Source organism: Moschus berezovskii, chromosome 14, assembly GCF_049115385.1.
Source record: "Moschus berezovskii isolate FMDL1 chromosome 14, NW_MosBer_1.0, whole genome shotgun sequence".
Taxonomy (NCBI): domain Eukaryota; kingdom Metazoa; phylum Chordata; class Mammalia; order Artiodactyla; family Moschidae; genus Moschus; species Moschus berezovskii.
The window spans coordinates 29,775,508-29,789,803 of record NC_142473.1 but is presented as its reverse complement, the minus strand read 5'-3'; the positions used below and the strand labels follow the sequence as shown (position 1 = coordinate 29,789,803).

Below are 14,296 nucleotides of genomic sequence, written 5' to 3'. Positions count from 1 at the left end.
TAATTGTCATGATATCTATGTCAAGGGGAAATTTATCAAGTCACAGTGCACCCTTCTGTTTGGAAGAAATATTTGAGGATGTGAGCAGAAATTATTTTTACATTAAGGCTTCAGGCGGTTAAGAGGACTGACATACATATCGTATTTTCATCACTGTCATTCACTTCCTTTGCCTCCAATAAATAGGTCATTATTATTCCATTGCAGCCATCTTCTGATGCTCCAAATATGGAGCTCTGTTTAATATAACTACTGTCCAACTGACCCGTATAATTTATTGGTGATTTTTACAGACTGATACCCTTGGGCCACCACCATCCATCAAGGCACTTTGATATCTTTCAGCTCTTATAATTTTTTAGCATTAGTATTGTAACCATGTTAACATAGCTAGGAACTGTCATTTTCTGAGACAGTGGACTTAGGTTGGCCTTAGCAATTTCATAAAAAAAATACAGTAATGATCCTGATACCGCCATGGATTTGCAGAGCATGTTATGTGCCAGAGCACAGCAAGGGCAAACATTTGCAGATGGCAGAAATTTTACCTGAATGATTTATTCAGTAAAGACACATTAAAGGGACCTGATCTTGTATTACTTAATTGTTAAGAATGTTGAGACTTTTTAAGAAATGAACAAAGAAACAAAAACTCCTCTGGTTCTGTCGTAATACTTATATTGCTTAAAATACAAAATCACGGTTGACTCCTCTGCCCCTGTCTCCTTTGCAAATGTTTCATAACCTTAATATGAATACAGACCAAATATGCTAGGGTTCTGAGTAAAGACTAAAATTAGAGTGGATAGTTATTTCCACAGAAACCATCCCATTAGAACATAATTGAATTGCAGTTGGCTTCAAGTCCTAGTATCTGCGATGGTGTGTGTGTGTGCTCGGTTGTGTCTGAGTCTTTGCAACCCCATGGACTGTAGCCCACCAGGCTCCTTTGTCCATGGAATTTTCCAGGCAAGATGACTGGAGTGGGCCATTTCCTACTCCAGGGAATCTTCCCAACCCAGGGATTGAAGGATCTCCTGCGCTGGCAGGTGGATTCTTTACCACTGAGCCACCTGGAAAAGCCTCCTGCATGATGTAGTCAGGATCTATAAGGCCAAAAGGATTAGGGCCTTTTGCTGGATAGCCTTTCTATGTGTTCCTTTTATAAGCTGAAGCTTCTTATTTGTTGCAAATAAACTTCCTTGAGGCAGAAGAAATCTCCACAATCCAGCGGACCAGTATTGGTATTCTGATCTCCTCAAGGCAAGTCCCATGACTTGACACTGTGTAGGATTGGAATCATGCAGTTCCATGTTCCCTTAATTTTTGTACTAGACTGGGTTACCAGAGGAAATAGGGTATTGTCCCTTCTGTACAGACCTTCTGAAGGGCCAGCGAAACCACCATGCAAAGCACGGTTGACTGGCAGGAATCCCCTGTCCGTTGTTCTGTTCTCAGTTCTGGGAATAAGCTGCCCCCTCCGGCCGGGTTCTGAACTCTGCGTTTGTCGCAGTAATCCACGAGGGGGGAGATAAACGTCTGTCCTTTTCCTCTGATCACTCTTCCTCTTGGCTGGTATTCTCTCACGCTCTTCAGCCCGCTAAGCTTTCACTGCTGGATCAAGCTGGGGAAAATTTACCTTTTTACTCGCTACAAGCCCTGTGGGCCTCGTTCTCACACCCAGGTTAATTCCCTGGATCAGAGGCCTCAAGGTTGGGTTTCATTTTGGTTTGCTCCTCAAGCATCAGGAATTTTTCTTTATTTGTGGCTCTAATGATTTTTTTTTCCCCTTATCCCTCTAGTTTCCTCTTGTCTAATCCTCTCCCAGAGGCTGGTCTATTTCTAGTGGGATTTGGCTTAAAGCCATCTGAGACACCCCTTCTCATACTTCCCCACTGTGTCCTGCCAAAAAAGGATCCTTCAGCAGAAATATGATAGCAGGTGGAAATCCTCCATTTCCTCTAATTGCACCTCTATTTATGCGGTCTCACTTTTTTTTAGAATAGTATTTATCTTTGACCTTTGTTTCTTAATGTGACCAAGTTTTTTTTAGAGAGTGAATAAGCCGCCCCGAGTTGATATATAATTACCTAGAGAGCTCCTTGAGTGCAGGGATCATGAGCTTTCATTCTTGTATTCACACTCCTCCCAACACGCATAGTTGCTTAGTTGGGATCTGACATCTAGAGAAGTGATGACGGTGATGATAACAGCTCCCATTTATTCAGTTTTATGAGAGCCAGACACAGGGCTAAATGCTTTACATTTATTATCTTTCTTAATCCTCCCAGCAGCCCTGTGAGATAGCTTTTCATTACTGTCCCCATTTTGCAGATGAGACACTGTCTCAGGGACTTGAAATAGTTTACCTAAGATCTCACAGCTGAAAAGCAATGTCTCCCGTCCCCTTCCTGATTGGCCATCATACCTATTGCCTGTACTCTACCTTTTGTTCTGTAAGTGGGGATTAGAGATCAGTTTTTACCAATACTGCAGCTTCTTACAGGCTAGGACAATGTCATGTACTTCTGTATCCCCTGCTATGCCAGGTGCAGAATTAGACATTCAACATTATTCCATCTTTGCTTTTGAAGTTTCCTCTCCTCCTACCTGTGGTGTGGATCATTTAGGACATTTCTGAGGGGCCCTGGCTGCTTCACTTGTCTTAGAAGCAACAAACTAGAGCAGATCTGGAGATAATCCAGGTATCAGTGGACTGAAAGCCTAGACTTTTTTTTTTTTTCTGGGGTTTCCCAGGTGGTAAAGAATCCATCTGCCAATGCAGGTTACACAAAAGACACAGGTTCGATCCCTGAGTCGGGAAGATCTGGAGTAGGAAATGGCAACGCACTCCAGTAGTGTTGCCTGGAAAATTCCATGACAGAGGATCCTTGCAGGCTAGAGACCATGGGGTTGCAAAGAGTTGCACACGACTTAGCCACTAAACAGCAACAAAGAGATTTTCTAACTGGCTGGAAGAGTGTAGTCTATAGAAAGGGCGTGGTTCAGGATTGCCTGGGGCTTTGGGTGAGTCAAGAAGAACAGGATAACAAACTGAACTGTAAGCCTTCCTAGGATTTTATTGCAATTCCAAAGAGTCATAGTCAGTTCTCCACCCCTACATTATAAATAACAGAGCTACCTATATTCCAAGAATCTTGACATCCACTAACAAGGTGAGATTGTTTACTGAGCCCTCCCTCCTACTTCTATTAAGTGGCCCCTTGAGTTTTCTGTGAGGTGACCAAATAGCTAAAGGACGTGTGAGGAGGTTGAGTACAGTCATTCCTTCGTATCCACGGGGGATGGTTCCAGGTTCCCCATAGACATCAGAATCTCAGTATGCTCAAGTCCTTTGAAATGTGTACTTTAAGTCATCTCTTGGTGACTTACAATACCCAGTGCAATGTAAATGTTATATAAATAGTGGTAAATACATGTAAGTACTATATAAATAGTTGCTGGTGTGTTGCAAAGTCAAGTTTTGCTTTGGAGAACTTTCTGGAATTTTTGTTTTCTTCAGTATTTTCTCTCTGGGCTTGGTTGCTTTACAGATGCCCAACTCTCAGATAAGGAAGGCTGATATCTGTGCATTTCCCTTACTCCGTTTGTGAGAGCTGCCGTCCCTCAAGACAGCCAATGTTCTGCTTTCCTTACCTCTCCAGCATACACGCTGCAAGTAAAGACACCAGAGGCTGGAGCGTGGGCATCATAACTTCCAGAGCACGTTGATTCCAGGCTTCGTTGCATTTTGCCCCTAGATCTATCTCAGCTTAGTAGACTTGTTGTGTGGACTGTGGAGAAAGGCGTGCAAGCCTTGGCAAATGTTGCTGCTTATGTCTGTCTTCTTTTTTGGTCACACGGCTTTCAGGATCTTGGTTCCCTGACCAGGGATTGAACCCAAGCCCTTGGCAGTGAAAGCGTGAAGTCCTAACCACTGGACCACCAGGAGACCTTCATTGTGTCTATTTTCTAATTCGTTTCTTGTTTCTAATTTTAATTGATCCTATTAACTAAGTTTTAATTGATGGAAATTTTTTTCTCCTTTTTTTAAAGGTGATGGACAGAATTTGTTTACGAAAGACGTGACAGTGATTGAAGGAGAAGTTGCAACCATCAGCTGCCAAGTCAATAAGAGTGACGACTCGGTTATTCAACTACTGAATCCCAACAGACAGACCATTTATTTCAGGGACTTCCGGCGTAAGTTTCCATCTCTATAGCATTAGATGACAATTTTTTTTCCTACATGTTGTCTTGATAAAGAGATTGCCAAGGCCTTCTTTTTTTTTTTTTCTAATTTAATGTTAGATGCTTAAAGTTTAATCAATTCTTCATAGGGAGGAAGAGACATGCAATCATAATCTTCCTACTTAATAGAAACCTTGAATGGTCCTTTTTAAAAGTAAGGCAGTCTTCCTTTGCAATAGGAATTGATTGTAGTAATTCAAGGTGAATTGCAATTGAGTCCCAAATACTTAGCTGACACAAACAACTCAAATAGGGTTAAGCAAGGAAAATATAGCATTCTCAAAGGTAATCTGTTTGGTTTGAAGATTGAAGTTTTCAAGGCAATCTGTGCCCATAAAGACAAAACCAAATCTCCTGTCATCTTAGCCGGTGGAAGATGGAGGTGCCCATGTGCTGAAATCCTTCCAAATGTAAGACCACAAAAGCCAATAATCGAAACTTAATTGTATACTATAGCAGTAGCTCACATGGGTGCCAGTGCTTGGCAAGAGCAAGAGTCAGGTCTTTCGAAAGATTGCTGTTTGAGAACACTGGTGCCTACAAAGCGGGTTCGGACATGTCGCTTCCTACCTGCTTTTCTCCATTTTCCCCGACGCCTCAGAACATTCATGACCTGTGGAAAGAGTCGACAAACCTAAGGAACATTAAGGGGATGAAGGAGGGTAAGAGGAGGGAAGCCAGCTTCTCATTCTGACAGTGAATTTTTGTCATTAGTATATACTAATCTAACCTTTATCAAATTAATAAAAGGGTTTTAAATGGATATTAGAAATCAGTAAAAAGCCCACATATGTTATTTTTGTTATGACTCTGAATTCCTGCTTTATGCCGAATCAGTTTCATACCGTGAAGCTAAATACAGATAGAAACAGGGTCAGAGCTCAGGGCCCCCTGGGCCCCAGGTCACAAACGTTTGGCAGCTCCACCTCAAATCACATCAAACGCAAAGATGCATCCCGGTTAAATTGGATTGTTTTGCTATAAAGTTTTTTTTTTAAACGATTTTCATTTTGTTTTTGAAATTACTAATGACTTTTAAAATTTTTTCTCTCATAACATTAGGACCTCTATTTCTTTTAAGGCCTCAGATTCTTAGAGACAATTTAAAAGCCCATGGGTTCTACTCCCTGAAATCCAGTGCCCAAAGGGGACTCCTGGCCTGCCATTTCTTCCTGTTTTCATTCTGCTCATCTCTGATAGAAGATTTGAAACAATTTATGAATAAGTGCTCAAAACTGACAGCAGGAGGTGTGTGTGCAAGAGTGTGTGTGTGTGTGTGTGTGTGTGTGTGTGTGTAGAAACACACACCCACATGTGTGAGTTTCCTTTTCCAGGAGGGACGTTTGTCTACATGCAGATAATGCAGAAGCTCTAAATAGGAACTCAAGAAGGACAAAGTAGTACCCACCAGGTGCAGAACGACTTAATCCATGTGTCTACTTTATAGCTGGCTTTCTAGTCCCCCGTCTTTTTCCTCCCTTCCGGAAGGCAAATAGACGGTCATCTTTCTCACAATCACTAACTCTGTGTTTTGTTTCCCAGCTCTGAAGGACAGCAGGTTCCAGCTGCTGAATTTTTCGAGCAGTGAACTGAAAGTGTCGCTGACAAATGTCTCCATTTCTGATGAAGGAAGATACTTCTGCCAGCTCTACACGGACCCCCCGCAGGAAAGTTACACCACAATCACAGTCCTGGGTAAGGAATGCATCAGGGCTTGTCCTTGGAGATGAGAGGGGTAGCACTTACTGCCAGGTGGCTTCCAGCAGCTAGGAAAAGGTTAATGGTAAATTTTACTGTTGTAGGAAGACTCACCGCCCATCTTGCTGAATTTTAAAAATAGCCTATTTTACCAAACACTCTAAGGAATGGCAATCAGCAGGCTTTATAGATTCCACCTGCTCTTGGGTTTCAACCCTCAAGCTTCAGAAGCAAAGATCAAGAGAATTTAGAGCCTTCAAATGAATCACTCACCACATGCAATGTCATTGCATCTAACTTCCAGGATTTTTTTTCCCTTCTGTGCAGAAGAGGGGGTGATGGGCTCCTACATCTGCACCCTGTGGCAGAGCTCTGTGATGAAATCCGCTTAATGATTTTTCCTTCTGAGTTACATCTCGTTTAATATTGTTGATCTCCTTTTCTTTGGCTTGACTTATTGCCTTGTTTATTGCTCATACTCACGATGATGCTGTAAAAATCATACCCCATGAACACATACTTTGCCACAAATTGCAACCATTGGACATAAAAGAATGAAGAGCTTCTAGGGAGAGAAGGCTGATACTAAGCAAGGACTGTGGACTGGCTGTCGGGTACACTTCTTCTTCTAACAAGTTGAGTGTCTTCATTCAATGGTCCCCAACCTTTTTGGCACCAGGGACTGATTTCGTAGAAGACAATTTTTCCATAAACTGAAGGTAGAGGGGGATGGTTTGGGGATGATTCAAGCACATTGCATTTCTTGTGCACTTTATTTCCAATCTAATCCTGCCACTGATCTGACAGGACATACCAGTCTATGGCCCTGAGGGTGGGGACCCCGTCTTCATGTATGATCACTAAGTTGTGACTTTCAGCAGAATCCCAGTAGCCAGGTTCCCATGTGTGTGTTTTGACAGAATGAGCAGATATTCCTGTGGTAAAGGTGGTCTGAATTAGTCACCTTTTAGACAAATATATGCTCCAGTACATAACACCAGCTGTTTTTGAAACTGAGTTTTCAAGGACGTACATATAACAAGAGGCAAGATCTCTGATTTACACCTTTGGGAAGATGATGAATCAAAGTCTATTTGAGGCAGCAGACTGCAGCTTTTCAGTGTAATGATATGAAGATTAAAGGGGAAAGATAAATATGAAGGACGTTTTTGCTTAGTGTGTGTGAACATATATGTATTTATGGATGTACGTATTAAGCTGCTGCCTCATTGCTTTATTTAAACACAGCTGTAATAGGGAGCATTTTTTTAATTCATTGAACTAAAACATATCCCTAATGCTGACATATATGTTACTGATAAGAGGAACACTAATTTTAGAAAGTCGTGTGTTATGTCCAGCCATTCTGCTTCTTCTGTGGTCTGTGTTTGATGGTGTATATATATTTATCTCTGATTGCACCTTTGATCCCTTTTAGATGGACAGAAATAGTAAGTGTGGAAGGTTTGGCTGGGATGACTATTTTGGTATTTGGCAGATGCACCAAAATTTTTCGGTAGATGTCTTTGTTTGCTTATTGGAGTAAGTCATTAGCTACCTAACCTTCAAATTGACCATATTCCCTTTGACCCACCGTTGCGTATGGCATGCCCACAAAAGAAAACTAGATGGAGTATACCTAAGGCATTTTGAATTTTCAGAATGTTCTGTTTCATATACCTTTAAGTATGAATGTCTTTATTTCAAAGAAAGAGATAACAATAGATGTTAGCCATCTTGCCCAGGACAAAGCACATGGTGAGAATCAAGAATTTTAGAGTATGAAACAGACCTGACTCTTCTGGCTCATAACCTCTGGGTCTTCTAGTCTAGGTTGTTTTCAATAAAATCCTGAATGTTGCTGTTTCAAGATTTTCCCTCTGAAGGTGACATGTTTTGTTTGCAGGAGTATATCTGGTCTTTGGCAAGCAGTTCCTGCCTGTCAGTTTTCAGTACTTGGTACATTTGTTCTCAGACCCACTGGATTGGTCCAGTTGGACTGAATACACCTAGCACTAGACTCTTGAGAGGCATGATGCCTATAATCCTTTTGGAGGTCTGCTTATTCTGGAAGTAATAGATTTCTTGCTTGTATTGTATAGAAGCATTAACTTAAAGGTACTTGAAGGTAATAGTGGTAGATGCCCCTTTTGCATACATTATGCGTTCATTTAATATTCCTTCCATTGAATTTATTCTAGGATTCCTTGATGGAGTCAAATTGTTATCATCAGTGCTTGAGTCTTTCATATTCCAAAATCTGACAATTTCCACTGATACTCATGTATTCAAAACTTCCTTCTAAGGTTTAGCATTTTCAGATATTATAATGAATGAAGAATGATCTATTAGCATCATCTTCATTTCTATCTGTGGTTCTCTGAAAAGGACCCCATATGTACTTACACAGCTGTCAAACTTCTTGATTGGTTGAAGATGCTCATTTTAGTGCATGCATCTTTATTAGTTGCTTGAAGCTTTCAGCATAATTATAAGACATAGAGATGGGGATTTGTTAGTTACTATTACGTTTATTATCTTACCCCTGTAAAAACTTAAAACTCTCCTATGATATTTTATATGCATTTTGGTACCTTTTAGTATATTCATCTACTCCTTCCACTTGTGATGAGTTTGTCCCTGTCTCCAGATCACAGTGTTGTTGCTTAGTCATGTCTGACTCTTGGAATTCCACGGACTGTAGCCCACCAGGCTCCTCTGTCAGTGGGATTTCCCAGGCAAGAATACTGGAGTCACCAGTTCCTTCTCCAGGGTGTCCTCCCAACTCAGGGATTGAACGCATAGTCTCCTGTTTGGCAGGCGGATTCTTTACCGCTGAGCCACCTGAGAATCCACAGGCATCATAGTGTAGGACTCTCTTCATACTGCTGTTCATAAGAGGAGATGAACGAGAGAGAATATACTGCTTTATGATGAATATAGTGACTGATAATAATCACTAATATTATTACAATCCTGTCCTTCTAAGATTAGTGTTTGCTCTTAAGATTCCAGGAACAGGAAAATCTAATTATTTTAAAGGGTCTTAGAGTGAGATTCCACGTACTGATCAGCTTTAAGTCTCCTCTTTTGTTGTAATTAATGTGGCTCATCTTGATATTGCTGATTTTTTTTTAATGTTGTAGGTGTAATGTTTATAATTATCACTCTTACAGATTTGAGTTTAGCTAAGAAGAACCTCTCACATCCATACATGACCACGGGAAAAACCATAGCCTTGACTAGACGGACTTTTGTTGGCAAAGTAATGTCTCTGCTTTTTAATATACTATCAAGGTTGTTCATAACTTTCCTTCCAAGGAGTAAGCGTCTTTTAATTTCATGGCTGCAATCAGCATCTGCAGTGATTTTGGAGCCCCAAAAATTAAAGAGTTGGACTGTGAAGAAAGCTGATCACCGAAGAATTGATGCTTTTGAACTGTGGTGTTGGAGAAGACTCTTGAGAGTCCCTTGTACTGCAACCAGTCTATTCTAAAGGAGATCAATCCTGGGTGTTCATTGGAAGGACTGATGCTAAAGCTGCAACTGCAATACTTTGGCCACCTCATGCGACGAGTTGACTCACTGGAAAAGACTCTGATGCTGGGAAAGGTTGGGGGCAGGAGGAGAAGGGGACGACAGAGAATGAGATGGCTGGATGGCCATCTCTGTGGACATGAGTTTGAGTGAACTCCGGGAGTTGGTGATGGACAGGGAGGCCTGGCGTGCTGTGATTCATGGGGTCGCGGAGAGTCGGACACGACTGAGCGACTGAACTGAACTGAACTGAAGAAGAACCTCGGCATTTCTCTGCTATTTTCTAGTATTTCCCTCTCTGTGACTTTTATTTGTATTTCCATCTCTATGCATCTCCTTACATATATCTTTGGTTATTTTCAGTAATGGCTGCAGTTTTTACTAAATGTGTCTGTTTATTGTACCATGTATAAGTGTATTTTCTGGTTAGTAGCAGTTTTAATTCATTTTTCCTTATAAATGGATTTTTATACTTTACTAACCTCTTTCATATTTGAATAGACATTATGAAGTTAAAGGGAAAACAGGGGAGAATGAATAGACAAAAATTAACTTTAAGATTTTCTTGCCCAAACCCCCTTTTTTCCCCAAAAGAGAGATTTAAATCACCTCATATTTTGTAAAGCTTTCTTGCTTTGAAAAAAATCTGAAAGAAGTCAACTTCATAACTGATATCAATGAACCATTTGGACTCACATTATTGGATTTTATTTTGTATACCAAACAACCCCTACTATACTTGACTGTTTATTCTTCTAAACTTAGTAAACATCAGAAATACTGCTCACAATCTTGAGAAAACTGTTTATGGACTTGGAAGCAGTCATTCAGCCATTTCTCAGGACGCTCTTCTCAACAATAAACAAGTCCTTTGTTTTTGTACACTGGTCATATTTTACAATACTTTTGAAGTTTTCCACATGTTTACCTCACCTGTCAAGGAAACGGTGATGTCAGCTCTGCAGAAGCAGCTAGCATTGGTACAGGAATTACGAGGAAGGGTTAGGAAACTGTAGATTGTACCCACTGCAGTAGAGGAAGTATTTACGTGGATAATACCAAACAGTGGGTGATCCAGATAAGGACCTATTTGCTGCCAGTCATGCTCTCAGCCCCTGAACAAAATCTAAGAGACATTGGTGAATTTTCCTCTGGCCTAATTTGTATGTTTTTGTTGTAATTTAGTCACTAAGTCATGTCTGATTCCTTTTGCAACCCCATGAACTGCAGCCTGCTGGGCTTCTCTGTCCATGGGATTTCCCAGGCAAGAATACTGGAGTGGATTGTCATTTCCTCCTCCAGGGGATCTTCCTGACTCAGGGATTGAACCCATGTCTCCTGCACTGGCAGGCAGATTCTTTACCACTGAGCCCACCAGGGAAGCCCTAATTTATACCTGCCCCTCGCCATTTCCTTTCTTTGAGTCACTGGACATTACTGATAATGTGAGAGAACACACACTCATCCTTACAACTATCTCCATCTGATGGAGAGAATTAAGTCCTTCTTTCACTAAGAAACACCGCTGAAGGTGAATTGTCAGTGGAGGTTAGAAGGAGCCTGTGAGGAGGAGTCTTCAGGATCACGAAAAAGAAGATGAAGGTACCCAGGAACACAGAGAAAACAAATACCTGACAAAGACTATGTTTGAACCTTAATACCATCAAGACCTGATGGTTGATATTTGCTGGAACCTTTTAACAACTCCTGGATCTGTTCCCCTCAGGAAGATTACCAGAATGACTGTCTAGGTGTTTTTCCCAAAGTTATCCATGCACACTGGAATTGTTTTCATCCCTCTATTGTATTTCTGCCTGGACCTTGAAAAGAATACTGTTTGACTTTCATCCCTACATTTGTTGAGAAGACATTCCTAACTCTTTTACTCCTTACTTAGTCCCTTTTTGTCTAAGCCTCTTATTCTCTTCCTCACAGCTCACTGAGACCTTATTTTCTTTAGTCTCAGACAATCTTTTTGGCTGACATTTGCTCTAACAATAACATGTTTTTCAATATTCCCATTATACTTCACTCAGAATTTAGTGGTATTTGTTGGCCCTACACATCTAGTCTCCCTACATCTCTTATGTACTCCATATCAACCATCTAGGTACGTGTAATGAAAATCTATAACCTACCTGATTGTCATCTAGGAAGACTAAAGTGCTTTGAGGAAATAACTAGCCGAAGCCATCCCATTCACCTTCTGTCTCTTAGAATACTGGCAGACATGCAGCTCCAAACTGGATCTTTGACTGTGTCTCTTTATGCTTATTTTTTCTTAAAATGTAAACTAGGGTAGTTCTTTGCCATGTTTAACTACTCACTGGGGCAATGTCACAGTTGAGTGACTGTGTTAGTTTCCTGTTACATAGGGAACAAAGAAGAGGCTTGCTTTTGCTCTGATGGTTATGCTCTGCCCCGCCCCCCAACTATCTTGCTGAGAAACATATACAACAAATCATTTTTCTTTTCCTTTTCCATCATTCTCTATAGGAATTTTCAACTGCTTCAATTCAGTGTAAAATTCTTCCTGTGGGTAGAATTTTCACATTGGACTAGAACAGTTGGAAATCCCAAATACATGGTTTAATCCCATAATTTATTGAAGCCATATCAGAGATTTATTATTCAACTTGATCATCAGGATGGCATGTTTATACATATTTAATTTCTTGTTTCTCTTCTGAGTTGAGAAACTTATTAATCATAAAAGTCTTAGAACCATCTTGGCTTATTCATGGTGGTCAGGGCACATATTCTTAGATTCAGTCTGCTGAATATAGTATTCTCACTGATTTTTATTTCTAGAAGCTCAGTTGTAAGGTAAGTTTGCACCATATGTGAAGCTTCCCTGTCACCTCACTTTCAGAAAACAAAACATGCTTTCTTCATCATCACCATCATCCTGCATACTTCATTCAGCCTTTTAAGCCCCAGTATTTTGTTCTAATCATTTTATTACATATATGTTTAATATGCTTAGAGAAGGGTGGTTTTCATTCTGAAGATGAAATTTACTTACAAACTCTCAATAATCCTTTTCACCTTTGGTTTTCCAAAATCTGGAGCTTTGGCTTTCAGCATATGGAAAATCATTGCAAATTAATCAGCGTTTCCTGTATTACTGTGTCTTCATAGCTAACGGATTTTATTAGTACACCACCCATCAGAGGTCATGATCATATTCTGGATTTTATGAATAATTTTAATTGAATGTAACTGGTTATGAGGCACAGTTTTTCTTTGGATGCCTATCGTGAATGCTTCTTTTAAGGGACTCCTTGCTTTAGATCTTTGCTGGTTGACTGCAGAATCTTTCATATGAAGAGTGAAGTCTAAGGGTTGAATTGAAAGAGAAATATTCTTTTCAGAGACTTCCAGATAAGGAGGATGTCAGTATTGTGATTTCCTCTTGTTTTTTTAATCTGCTTCCTGCTCATTTTCTAATGACTGATTGATAACTAACCTAGTGTCTATAGAGGCTTCCCTGGTAGCTTAGATTGTTTGGAGACCTGGGTTTGATTCCTGGATCAGGAAGATCCCCTGGAGAAGGGAATGGCTACTCACTCCAGTATTCTTGCCTGGAGAATTCCATGGACAGAGGAGCCTGGGGGGCTACAGTCCATGGGACCACAAAGTGTCAGACACAACTGAATGACTAACACTCTTACTACTTTCACTAGTGCCTATATTGTTATAGCTTGGTCACGCGTAGCTTAGGAGTAGAAGACTGGTCATTTTATCAGATAACTTTAGACACAAATTCTAATTTAAGTGATTTTATATAACTTTATTTGATGATGACTTTGTCTTTCTTCTGTTCCCTGCAGTGGCAGTTTGTTTTAAATTCTCAGCAAGAATGTCTATTATTTATCTCTTTTTCTTAAAAGCAATGGTCCTAATTTCTAATGAATAGAAGAATATGCCCAGAAACAGATTCTGTGTTTTAAAAGGATATGTTTAATTTGTAGTCCCACCACGTAATCTGATGATCGATATCCAGAAAGACACTGCGGTGGAAGGTGAGGAGATTGAAGTCAACTGCACCGCCATGGCCAGCAAACCAGCCACGACCATCCGGTGGTTCAAAGGGAACAAGGAGCTCAAAGGTAAGATGTGAATTGCCCAGGACTGAGGAAGCCAGTCCACACTTGGTCCCAGAAGGAGTACATCTTTGTGGACTTAAAAGCAAATGCAAAACACACCCCCCAAAAAAATGTTCATCTATATATGCTTTGTCATCAGTTATTAAGTGTGTCTGAGGACAGAGTATAACGGCATTTTATTGTTCTATTCATATCCTTATTCTGTTGTTTTGAGGGTTCATTGTGATATGATGCTTGGTGATAATAAGCATCTACGTTGCTAGATGCTTACTCAAAGGCTTAGAGAGAACCAGACCCGTAAACTATTGGGTTGGCCGTACAGTTCATTCGAGGTTTTCCACGAATGAGATGTTATGGGAAAATACGAACGAACTTTCTGGCCAACCCAACAGAGCTCTCTAGACCAGTTAGAATCACTGAGTTCCCCTCTGAAATCAGACTGGCCCTGTCTGTACCCTTAGTTCTCCTTGCTTTTACCCTATGACCCAGAGTAGATCAGTAACCCAAACTTGTGTTGTACACTGGAAAAAAAAAATGCATAGCAGTTTTGGCCATAGTGAATACCAAGTCATTCTAATATCTGTTGGTTGTTTTGACAACCTCCTTTCCTGCAAGGGTGGTTGTGCTAAGTGGACTAAGAATTTATCTTAATTATAAACTTGGAGGCACCACCGTTCTTAAGAAATCTGTAATTCACTTGC

At 40.5% G+C, this 14,296-nt stretch overlaps 1 protein-coding gene across 3 annotated transcripts in view; it reads left to right on the top strand.

Moving 5' to 3' along the window:
- The window catches only part of CADM1 (cell adhesion molecule 1), a 363,473-nt gene that overhangs the window by 290,520 nt on the left and 58,657 nt on the right, over positions 1 to 14,296 (top strand). For all 3 annotated transcript variants that reach the window (XM_055423068.2, XM_055423067.2, XM_088842946.1), the window contains exons 2-4: positions 4,057 to 4,203; positions 5,794 to 5,946; positions 13,461 to 13,598. In XM_055423068.2, the coding sequence (XP_055279043.2) occupies positions 4,057 to 4,203; positions 5,794 to 5,946; positions 13,461 to 13,598 (438 nt within the window). The remainder of the gene's footprint in view (positions 1 to 4,056; positions 4,204 to 5,793; positions 5,947 to 13,460; positions 13,599 to 14,296) is intronic.